The sequence below is a fragment of the Pterocles gutturalis genome, unplaced genomic scaffold (genome assembly GCF_000699245.1).
Source record: "Pterocles gutturalis isolate BGI_N339 unplaced genomic scaffold, ASM69924v1 scaffold20303, whole genome shotgun sequence".
Taxonomy (NCBI): domain Eukaryota; kingdom Metazoa; phylum Chordata; class Aves; order Pterocliformes; family Pteroclidae; genus Pterocles; species Pterocles gutturalis.
The window spans coordinates 1,186-13,465 of NW_010120946.1; the positions used below are offsets into that span (position 1 = coordinate 1,186).

At 43.7% G+C, this 12,280-nt stretch overlaps 1 protein-coding gene across 1 annotated transcript in view; it reads left to right on the forward strand.

Moving 5' to 3' along the window:
- Positions 1 to 4,612: 4,612 nt before the first annotated feature.
- FGFR3 (fibroblast growth factor receptor 3) overlaps positions 4,613 to 12,280 on the forward strand; it is a gene marked incomplete at its 5' end in the record, with an annotated part of 32,588 nt that continues 24,920 nt past the window's right edge. The window contains 2 exons of the mRNA XM_010077084.1: positions 4,613 to 4,876; positions 9,318 to 9,371. Coding sequence (XP_010075386.1) covers positions 4,613 to 4,876; positions 9,318 to 9,371 — 318 coding nt within the window. The remainder of the gene's footprint in view (positions 4,877 to 9,317; positions 9,372 to 12,280) is intronic.

Here is a 12,280-nt window from a genome sequence, read left to right on the forward strand (position 1 = left end):
GAAATAAGCCGCTTAGTCTGTTCCAGCACCAAGCTATGAAGCAATTCCAAAAAGCCTCTCCAGGATTGCCAGGGTTCAAGGTGGAACAAGGAAAGTTTTGCTGGTGATACTGAAGGTTGTGTGCCTCGAGCCCTCTGTGGTGGGAGTGCCAGTGGGGTTTTGGGTGTATGGTGATGTGCCCTGCCTGTGGGATGCTCGCTGGAGGTAGAGGATGATGATGGGGCAGGCATGCACCTGCCTGAGCAGTCTCTCGGGAGGCTCCCAAACACCCCTTTTCTGCCCAGCATCAGCCCCCACACTTTGACCACAGCACTTGGAAATAGTCCCTGACACTGAGGAAGGCACCAGTCAGGCTCTAGGTTGGCTTGTAGTTCCTGGGGGGCCATAAGCAGCCCAGGAATACCCCACCACCTTCCACCTCCTCGTCCTTTTGTGCCTGAAAAATAAAAGACTGCATATCCTTCTGCAGTTCTTGAGAGCTGCCTGCATTAAAACCAAAGTAAAACATTTCCAGGCTCCGCGAGTAACAAGTATTGATGTCTAAGAGGAGCAAACATCTGATGGAAATACTGACACACTTAAGCACTTGGAGCTGCAAACCACACAGAAAGTGAGTTATTGCTGGGATGAGCCAAGGAGCTACGGAGATCTTATCCTTATAAGTGAATACATACAAAAGCATTTTAGCATTGCTGGGCCAGCTGCTCCTCATTGTGAAAGGTGCTTCCCAGTAGTTGCTGCCTTTTTGCTCCTCTGAACAGCTTAAAAATTGCCTCTTTCTCTGGAACATGTTTGCTAGGAGCAGCAGTGATGATGCTGAAAGTGCTGATCTCCATCAGAAGCATCTCTTGGTGATTCTCGACTCATTACTGCTTTGGCCAAACTAATAAATGGTTGAATTTTAGTCTTATCTTGGGAGCCCACTACCTAGATTGCCTCCTCCTCTCTTAAGAACCCATTAGAGCTGCAAAGGCCTTAGTCCCTGCTCTGCTGGCAAGTGACGGAGTGGGCTCCCATAACCCCTACACAAGTTAACTCCCCAGTAATTCATACCTATGTCTGCTGTGGATTTGGAAAAGATACTGTTAATGTCAGTTAGATCCCAAATGGGAGTTTCCTTTGGGAGAGCCAAGGGGGACCTTTGCAACCTGACTTGCAATAGCAACGCTTTAGGAAAGTTTTAAAGGACGCGTGGGGGTGGCTGTTTGCCAGCAGCAAGGATGGTTTTCTTAGGCCACACGACTGAGATCTGGGAGATGTGTGTTTGTAGCCCCAGTGAATGTGAAAACCTGCCTCCCCTTTGCAATGGGAAGTTTTCTGACTGCCTCAGTCAAAGGTGTGTGAGCAGATGGAAGAAGCAAGCATGCTGGGAGAGCTTGGTGCCTGCTCCCCTGTACTGCTTCCTTATGATTTATCAATGAAAGATGCAGGATGAAGAAGGTGGCCAAACCCTCACCCAGGTCCCCAGAAGGGCTCAACCCGTCTGCCTTAAACCCCTTCCAACTGCGAGCTGCACACGCAGATCTTGCCACTTTTTTCATGAAACGTGGTTGGAGATGTAGACTTCTGCAAGTGAATCTGATGTCTGGATGCTTGGCCTGAGGAAGGGCAACTTTATGTCTCCTTCATGTCTTGCTAGGGGAGGAACTGTCCTTTTTGTGGGGAAGGTGTTGAAAACACAAGGCACTTGCAGCTGGAAGGTGCCAAGGAGGTTCTGGGCTCTGGATACCCTGTGGGAGGTGTGAGCTCTGGTTCCACGCTTTAAACTCCAGCTGTTCTCAGCACAGAGATGAGACTGTCTCCACTTTCAGATTTATCATCATATTTGAAAGCTATATAAGGAATCATAATAGTAAAACTTTGTTCTCCAGGGTCACAGTTAGGCAAAGTGCTTAAGCACTTCAGTGCACATTTAAGTACTTTGTGGAGGTCTCCAATTTGGATCCTGTTTATTTTTTAAGCCATAAGCATATAAACTGAAATTTGAAAAATTGTTTAAAGAAGTGAGATTAAAACCATTAGTAACATTCTCCTTTTAATTCGCTACTCCATCTTTCCAGATTTTACTCCCAGTCAGTAGGAATGAAGTCGCTAGGACTGAATTTCACATTTGACAGGCATCATGATGTCTGCTGGAGACCAGCTGGGGAGATTGAGGGCAGAGATGCCAAAATAAAGTTGTCAGAAGCAAGTGTTGATGCTTTTTTCCACAGAAGATGCTTCAGACCCCAGTTGTTGTGATCTGAGTCTAAAGTGAATTTCCTCTCCATTTCAGCATTCCCTGATTGTGTTTTATAAAAGTAGTTTGTAGCTTTGTCATTAACCCAGGTTCATTATGGCTTTCAAAAAAGAGTGATTTCTGATTTCCTTTTAAACAGCTAAACAGTTTGGCTTGTGCTTAGTCTGGACTTGTTCCTATTTGGTAAGTTTATGATACAAAAGCCAAAATATACAAGTCTTGATCATTTGGCAAACAGCTTGGGTAAAACTGTGTGTTTTGTGTGGAGGGATTGTGCAGCTGTGCAGGGTTTGGGTTTTTTTTTTTTCCAGTAGATTAAATTAGCAAGAGCTTCCATCAGAGTCAACAAACAAAGGTCAGTACCCAGTCCTGCAAATGCGAAGCTGTATACAGGGCTTTTTAATTTAAAGCCAGAGTTGGTACCATTGAAAAAAACCTTATAGTCTAGAAGAAGGAAGAAAAAAACGTGAAAGGAACAGTTAAACCAGAATATTTCTCAACTGTATTTTCCCCAAGGATATATCCCAGCTGGGAGGAGACCATGGGTGAACATTCAATGTTGCAACAGGTGCTGATCTGATAGGAAAGAGATGCTGGAGCTCTGTCGTCTTTTTCTTTTTACTAAAAGTATATGCTTTCAGGGAAAATCTTTTCAGTAAAAGAAAAAAAAAATACCACACCTTGTACCTTTGACTGTATGAATACCACAAAATTCTGGCCAAAACCTGAATTTGAATTGCAATTGCTGCCAGGGTACCGGAGGAAAGGTTCTTCATAACCCCAATGAGCGTGGGCTTTGCCTCCTGTGAGACGATACCTCCCATTAAAATACCACATTTTTGGGCCCCTGGGGTTCTTTGTTTCTACCCTGCAAGGATATTGACTGAAACATTTTTATATTTTTAAATTTTAAATTTCTGCACAGCTAAAACTTGGGTGACAAGAAGAGAAAAGCAATATGTTTTTTTCTTACAACCCGCTCCAACTCTTTCACTTAATGGCAAAAGAGCAGCTCGAAGCCAATGCCACATCCTCAGGTATTCAGAGCTGCTGTAATTGCATTGGTTTCACAGTCAAATTGTAATCTATGAATATGCTTAAGCTGCAAAATTAGGATGTCTATCCATATCTGATTACTATTGGAGATCAACTTAGGCCACCTGGGTTTGGATCATAGAATTAAGTTCAGATCAATCTGCTTTGAATTACTTTTTACTTGCTAATTATGTAATCATAGCACCACAGTGTCTTTGTTGTGGAATAGGATCCCGTGTGATACATATTATACAAAACCAAAAAGACTGTTATGCCTGGTGGAGCATAGAGTCTCAGAGCTGCTGTAAGCCAGAAGATAGAGATAGGGCAATGCCAAGTGAAAATGTTGGTTAGTGTGGACAGGGTGGGGAAAACGGCAGTCTTGCTGTTGACGTAGATGGGTTGAGGGCACCTGTGGAGGCCTAATTCTTCTCTATTAAACTGGTATAAAGGAGGAATAAAACATTCAATGTCAGGAGTGAGTTTATGTTACTAAAACGAGCCTGAGAACCATCAGATGCAAGAACCACACTTTCCACATGCCCCATGTTCCTCCATGGAGAGATTTCTGAGCTTGAACCTTTCCTTGTGTCATTATCCTATAGTAAAACAAAATTCTCCAGCCCGTGGCAGGGTTCACTGTCCTCACTAGTGAAATGAACTGCCACAGCTGGCAGATAGGCTGAAGAAATAAAGATTTCAGCTTTCATGTTTGATCTTTGGTTCTGCACTTCTTCTTTGCACAGAGTAACTCCAGCGAGCTAGCGATGGGTTCGTTTATGTTAGCTATTCCAGCCTGCGTCTTCTGTCCAGCCTTCCCCCTTGTTTCCTTCAGCCCACAGAGGCTGCCTTTGGACCACCCAGAGTCACCTGAGAAATTGATTTATCCCCATTTCTGCTCCTTGTATCCCCTCCTTTCTGGGTCTTGGAAGGGTTGTGAACAGATTGGCAGGAATAAAGAAATCGAGATCCAGAGATTGAACTGTGAACTTTGCAGCACACATAATTATTTCTGCGAGATCACACCCACACACAACATTGGGTGTTGCAGGGAGGGGTGTACGTTGTGGTGCATCTGATGGGGTGGCTGTGTTTTGGTCGCTGGAGGGTTGGAACCATCCTTGTAGATCAGCCAAAGACCAGACTGCAGTGCATACAGCTGTCTTTCTGCACTACTACCTGCCTGGGGTAGGCAAGCCTTACCTCTGGCAAGGAGGAGCTCCAGGCATATGGCAGCATCAGTAGGGCAAATATAAGATACGTTTCTCTTTTAACTGCTCTTTCGGTCTCTGACAGCTGCTCTTATTTACTCGTTTCCATTTCTTTCTCCCTTTGCAGAATACTTGAGGAGCGAGACCGCCTTTCTGGAAGAGCTGGTGTTTGGAAGTGGAGATACCATTGAACTTTCCTGTAACACCCAAGGCTCTTCTGTGTCTGTTTTCTGGTTTAAAGATGGTATCGGGGTTTCACCTACCAACAGAACTCATATTGGACAAAAACTGTTGAAGATAATCAATGTGTCCTGTGATGACTCGGGGCTGTACAGTTGCAAGCCAAGGCATTCCAATGAGGTCCTGGGAAACTTTACAGTCAGAGTTATAGGTATGTGCAGAATACAGCTTTCTCTGTTTTTTATTATCTTTATTATTATTATTATTATTATTGCCCCTTCACATATTCAGCACAGCTGGTGCTTTGTGGTGTTCTTCCGTACTTGCTCAGTCTCTACCTCCTTGGTAGCTCCTGGCAGTGATGAGACTGACAAAACAAACCAATCAAAGAATGCTTGCGTGTCCATACCAAATGTTAAAGCTTGATGTTAATACTGGGAGAGACTTAGAAACGGTGCTAGTTAGATTAAACCCCAAATCCCCCTTAACACTCAAATAGATGCGATGCTACATTTGCCTTTGAAGTCTTTTGTGAGTGAGTGAACTGTGGCTCAGGGAGGTTAAGTGACTTTTTCCACTTTATGTGACAAATCAGTGGCAAAATTACATGTAAAAGCTGGAGGTTCCTAAAAACTATTTGCCTATTGTAGCTGATAAGTCTCTTCCCTCTATCTCAGTTATCACAAATTACTAGGTTTTTTTGGAAGGTGTATGTCTCAAATATGTGCTTCATCACAGGTACTTACTGGGATTCATATATTGCAAACAACTGCTGTGCTAGCAAAGCACCTGCTGTCATTTGCTTGGCCATATTTTCCATCGTTAGGACAGTAGGACAGAACAGCTACAAGCTGTCCGAGCCTGGATCACTGAACAGAGGGTGCAAGAAAAATCTGTTCTTCCCAGGTAGCTAACAGCTAGTGCTAAGGCCATCTCCATGAGTTCAGGCTGCCACATTGGTAGATGGATACTCATCACTGTGAGCAGATAGAAAGCCTCCTGATCACACAGATTAAAAGCCTGAATTTTCAGAAGAATTAAGCCCTTGTGGATCCAAGGTTTTCAAAACTTTCATTTGCGCTGTTGGAGTTTTTTCGAGCATCCCCAAACAGTAGGTCCTTGCCTCCACAAGTTGAGTTCCCTCAAAAAGTAAGGGGCTCTGTCTGAAAACCAAACACAGAGATGTTTGTGATTGTAAGTCACATCCACTTCATAAAGGGCTTTCTCGTGCCAGAAATAGGATTTGGTGTAAGTGAGAGAATCAAACCATCGTGAGAATAAAAGCTTGTTTCAGCAGGCCTTCACCAACATCTGCTTTTCATTGAACGTTACTGGAGATTGCTGTGAATGCTTCAAGGTCATATCAATTAAATGGTTAAAGAAGTATTTGGCCCTTGAAAGGCTTTCTTTAACTAGGTACGATTATTGGAACTATCCAAGGAACTGCAGGTTGTTAGAAATGTTACTCTTTCTTTTTTTTTTAAGTGACATTAAAATGCTTTTGAGTTCAAGGGGCAGCAAGGAGGCAGAAGAGGGCAGCTGGTTACACGCTCGAATGAAACAGCTGCCAGCCCCAAAAGTTTGTAAAGTGAGAAATTGTTTTTAATAGTAGAAGGGCTGATAATCCTCTGCTTTTAAAAAGTTTAAGCCCCTGTGTTTTTCCTCTTCGCTAATAATAGCTAATAACAGCTTAAGAACAAGCGAGTAACCTGAACCTGCTTTCCAACGGCATTATGAGTCTTTGATTCTATTAGCCCACTGTCATTACCACCAAAGTGCTGGCAATGTGGGAGTCTCTGTTTTAGCTGTCAGCAGCACTTGTTTTAAACTTTGAAGCCCTGCTTTATGTGGCAATAGTGGCGCCTCTCGTATGCTCAGATATTTCTTCATAATTAGTATTGATTGCTCAGCATGGCACTGCGGAGATGAGATTGTTATCAGAGATTTGTGGTTTGTGTTCCCACTTCTTAAAGGTAACGCCAGCGATTAGCTCGAGTATCTGGTTGGGTGTTTGTGAGTATCTAATGTTTGGGGCTGGAGTTGTTCTCTGTGTTAAACTGATTTAAATCTGTGCTAACAGACTGGAATTGCTCTGATCTGTATTCTTAAGTGAGCAAAACTGGGATAGGTGTATTCAGAATAACTGATACACACTGGAGTCCCATTTTGAGAGTTGCTTCCAGATTCTAGGAGCATATCAGGATTTTCCTACATGCAGACATGAGGTTTGAGTCTGCAGCAAATTGGCTCTTCTGCAGTGACTCTTGGTGTGCACAGTGAGATGCTTGATGCTGAAGGCAGAGAAAGGAGATGCTGGAGCTGGTATTTCAGGGTTGAAGACCAGGTTGATTAATAGCAGGGTTTGATCTCTTTAAAATGCCTCCCATGACAGACATAGGCTTGAGTGTTTTGCTAGTTTGCAAAAATAAACATACTATCCTCTTAAAACCTGAGCACTTGAAGAGGATCACAAATAGAGGCTGCATGCCCAAACTGATCTCCAGCCCTTTGGCAGAGGCTCCGTTTCTGCAGCCATTTCATGCACAGAACAGCATTTGGATTTAGTGGCCGAGCAGCACCTCTGTGACGAGCACGGAGTGCAGGCTGGTACCAGTGAAAAGAACTTTCGAAATACTCAAGACTAAGCTCTTCAAAACAGGCAACTAAAAAAATCAAGCCCCTTTCCATTCATAATTAAAGCCCTTTTGAGAACAGCATCTAGCAGTTCTTGCTGATGGCAGTACTCATCAACTTCTGAAAAGCATTACTATCTTAGTAAATGATTAACAAATAGCTTGGGAATTTTTAAGTCACCTTCTGAAAAAAGTGATGTTTTAGTAACCTGAATAGGACAGTAGCTCTGAACATGGGATATTTGGTCTTACAACCTAAGCTGCATCTCTCATCTGAAATACCGGGAAAGTCAAAGACTCTTCCCTCATTCTTGTGGAAGTGTTTTTGAATTGGTTTAAAAATTGATTCTGCTTCTCTGGTCACAAGTGGTTCATTGGAAACCAGAAGTAATCTATAATCACATGTTAGCATATGGGTAACCAAATCTGAGAGCGCAGGGCTGAGAATGCACTGGTTTTTCTGCCGACGCTGGTGGGCATTTGGCTCCATTTCTGCCTTCACTGGGACTTGAATAAACCTGCTGGTTCAGCCAAAACACCTAAACATCCACTTCACTTTCAGCAAGCCCTGTGGCATTTCCCTAGTTCTGTTGCCAGCAGGACCTCAACTGTGGATTTGCAGTTAGATACATGCTTGAAGTCTTCCTTGAGACTTTGCCAAAGAAAAGGTGCAAAGCATGATGCACTACTGCAGTCTAAAGCAGGGAGATGATCCCTGTGTTACTTGCTGCTATAGGTGGTGACTATCTCTGGAAAGTCCTTCCAGATTCTGCAGAGAAGTAAATTTGTTGTTACCTTTTCCCTATCTCTTCTTTTTCCCCCATTTTTTGTCTTTTTTTTTTCATTTTTACCTCAATTGAACTGCTGACAGAAGAACAGAAAACTCAAGTATGTCTTGGAATGAAGGACGTTCTGCCTGCCTTGGTCTAAATTAGTGCTTTACATTTTTGGCCACATGTTGAACACTCATAAAGTTTCCTATGTTCTAGTGTGTAGAGGGCCAAGTTCTTTTACCACTGTCTCACACAAAAAGGCTGCTGGATTGTTAGTGTTCTGCCTTTCTTTAAAAATGAAATTCCTGGAGAAGTCAGTCATGCTAAATCTTCCAGACACTGAATTGTACTAAAATGTGTAAACTAAATCAAACACTAAGCTGCTATTTTATAGTGGGATTTACATTTACAGTAGTCCTTTTGTGGGGGAAGAGGGACTGAGACTTCATTGTGGGCAGCCTGGAGAAGGTGAGATGTTAGACCACATTAAGAGAAACAGTTCAGGATGTTTTGGAGAGATAGAGATGGAAAATTCCCACCTGTTAACCTGGATTCAGTTACAGCCTCGAGGTGCCTCTTCAGGATGAATATAACTGAAGGGAACTGGTTCACAGAGCATGTCCATCGAGAGGGAGGTTTGATTGCAAGGGGAAGTTTTAAAAGCTTTGGTCTGAGTGATTTATCAAGGAGTTGTCCTGGTTTTGGCTGGGACAGAGTTAATTTTCTTCATAGCAGCTAGTAAGAGGCTGTGTTTTGGATCTGTGCTGAGAACAAGGCGAGACGTGGTAGGGGTGTATTGAGTTGAAAGAAAAAAATGCAGGGAAAGTGAATTAGAAATGCTGACCTGTCATTTTGAGACTTGGTGAAATAAAAAGTCTTCAGAGGGAATGCTAGAGGGAAAAAAAAGCTGGGGAGAGCCTGTTTGGCAAAAAGAAACTTTTTTTTGTATTTATGAGGAGAAGAGCACTTCACACAGGGAGAAGTATTTGGCATTAGACCCCGGTTTCTGGTGGCAGAGCACTGGCAAACTCATGACACCTTTCTCCCAGTTCAGAAAGCACCTGGCTGGTTGTCTGTGGCCCAGCAGCATAGGAGGGATGGGCTGGTGGGGCTGCAGGGAATGGTGACCCATCACTTTCATGTCCTCCCTTGCTGGAGCCCGTCATGGCCCCAGCAGCCTTGTCCAACATGGTGTCCCCATGTGCTATCCTCTTTCTGCTTCACTTCTTTCTCCTTCTCCTCCTAGATTCCCCTTCATCGGGCGACGATGAAGATGATGACGATGAGTCCGAAGATACAGGTAATTTTGTTTTTCTGGGATACAGAGGCCTTTTATTTTAAAGAGATGTGGCTCCCACACGGAGCAGCTCATCTGGATGTTCTGACAGCAGGTCTTCTTCTGTCCTGAAATCAGTGACCTTAGGATGGGGAGGCCAAACTCTCTGGACTTGGTACCTTGATGATGTTTATCTAGAAATTTAGAAAGAGCTGTCAGAGTGGTATTGCTGCTCTAATGTCTTACAGCTGCAGCAGAGTGATTTATTTTTTTGAGACTTGATTCTGTGCATCTGACTTGATGAGCTAGAGTTATAAATTCTCCTTGCGTGTAAAACCAGAGAAACACACTTATCATGTTTTTTTGATTGGTTGGTTGGTTGGTTGGTTGGTTTTTTTACTATACACGTTACACCAGTTTTACACCATTGCAAACGCTGGCCTGCTTTAATTTTAGCTGGTTTGATTCTGGTCCTTACCAGCATCTTAGCTGGAGGCAGAGCGCAAAATTTACACTAGCCAAGGGCCAAATTTACTGATGCCATAAGCAGGAGCAACCCCTTTGGCTTTACTGGCTTTTTTCTTTTGCACATGGGGGAAGGGAGCCTCAGGACGGAGCCTCTCAGTGCTTTTACTGAATCTCATTCAATTCCAGTGCTTGTTTCTTTAAGTGCAATAGCATTAATCAGGATCATTACATGCTTCAGAGGCGTTAGTGTTGTGTTTTATTATGCTCTTTATATTTCTGCAAAGCGGGCTGCCTGTGTGTATGTGTTTTTTATAAATAAATGTCTTACATTTGAACTCCCAATCAGCTATGTATGTTGGCAGAAGTTCAACATGACTGGAAAATTTCTCCTGCCCATAGCGTTGGATATGCAGGACTCTTTAAAACAGGTCTCCCACTGTAATAAATTCATACCACTGTGTTGTGCAGTGTGTGGACAGTAATGGTGAGTTACAGTACCAGGCAACCCCTCGGCAGCAGTTAGTGGTTTTCTGAGAGCTTCTAATTAAGGGCCAGATCCTGCGAGGGGACAAGCACCTTAGCAGAGGTGCTCAGGGCTCCTGATGCCTGCTGGAGCCTGGTGGAGGCATAGGGAGTGTCAGGTTTGGTCAGGATTTGTTCCTGCTGCAGAGCAGCTTTTGATGAGCGCAATTAACAGTTCTGTGCCTTTTTCTATGTGGTTTGTAGTAAACTCCATCTCTTAGCAACAGGTGTCACAAAACATCATCTGGTTTATGGTACAGAAAGACACATTTTTCTTCAGTGAAAAGGAGAACACACATTTCACCACATGTATTTATAGTCTGTATTCTGGGTCTTCTTGACTTCAAGGCTGTCTCTTTTTTTAGACCTGAAGGTAACCACTGGCTTTACTTAAAGGTCTCGTTATAAAAAGTTGGATTCTCTTCTGGTTTAAAAAGGTTGATTAGCTTAACGTGCCAGCGCGATGAAACCCCATGGCGTGTCATGACGTGGGTGTGCTTTATATTGCTTTGTTTGACGTCAGACCCTCTGGTTAATCTTCAGAGGTCTTCTCATGAGTCTGGGGAGCTGTGTTGTTAACCCTGGCACTGCCGCTGCTGGGACATCCCCCTAGGGACAGGGACTGCAGTACCATCCCAGGCAGGGGGACACGTGGGTGCAGCCAGTGCCATGTCCTGTGGACAACCCAAAGACCTGTGTCCTCCATCTCTTGTGGCAAAAAGGTACCCCACTAATGAAGTGTATGAGCCCGTGCTTGGCCATCAGACATAGCCATGGTCAGCAGTTAGAAGAGTGAAGGCAAAAAACAGGATTTAATGTAAAAGAAAAAGAGCCAACTTTTTCATATGTAAGGGGAGGTAATCCATCCAGGACTGGCTCCTTGCATTTTGCCATATTACACGTCACTAAATAAAACCTTGTCTCCTGGCCTCTTGCAATGATAGTTGTTTGTCTGTCTTACTTGTGTTGTTCAAGTGAGTTTCTTATCCTCATATTTATAGAGAAGAGCTTGGAGAGCTGACTCCAAGAGCATCATGAGTTTGAAACCAATCTTGTTAATTTGGGGGTTTTGACCCAAAACTGTTGAATGATGGGAGGTGGAAATACCAAAGCACGAGAACGAAAGGAAATCTGTCCTAAGAGAAATGAATATTTGGTGCAAAAACCCTTGAAGAGCACAGAGACAGGCCCTCCACATGGAGTGCCCTGCTCTGCTCACCCTCCCTTAAGAATCCTCTCCGAAGGGCAGCACAGAAGCAGGGCATCCCTTGGGGACTGGCAGCAGAAAAGAAGAAAGAGGAACTTCAGCAGTTTCAAATCATCGGCTCAATTTGTTGCAGCCTTGTCACAAACCATGATCTGCCTTTGCAAAAAAGAGGCTTTCCAATACCTCTGTTCTCTACAGCTGTTTTTCCTGGCCCTGAAACAAAAACAAAACTCCCTTTTCACACACTGCTCTTCTGCCCCAGTGCTCCCTACCCCTCTGTATCTGTTTGTTTGGAGCCCCTGCTGCGTAGCCCCTGCACCTTCAAAGAGCCCCTATAATCTCCAGTTAAATCTGGCTGTGTACTCGGAGGCGTCAGCTGGGGAAATTACACAATTAGGGTTGATTCTGTCTGCTGCAGAATTTTGTGGCAGCTCCTAATTGCTAAATGAGCGCTGGGCTGTATTAATTATTCCAAGTATCACTCTCAGTTGTTTTTTAATTGGTCATTCCAGTTGGATGGGTGGCCGGTGTCTTTGACGAACAAAATGGACTGTCGGGCTTAGTGTTTGATGATGGGAAAGGGCCTGTGACAATGTTTGTGGGTCCCTTTTTTTCACACCTGCGCATGCAAAATCATTGCTTGTAATTAATTTAGAGAGAGCAGGTCTAGAGATTTTTCCTGTCTTTCATCCTTCCTCCTTCTTCGCTCCTGAAACTCTCTGGAGCTTTGCAAGCT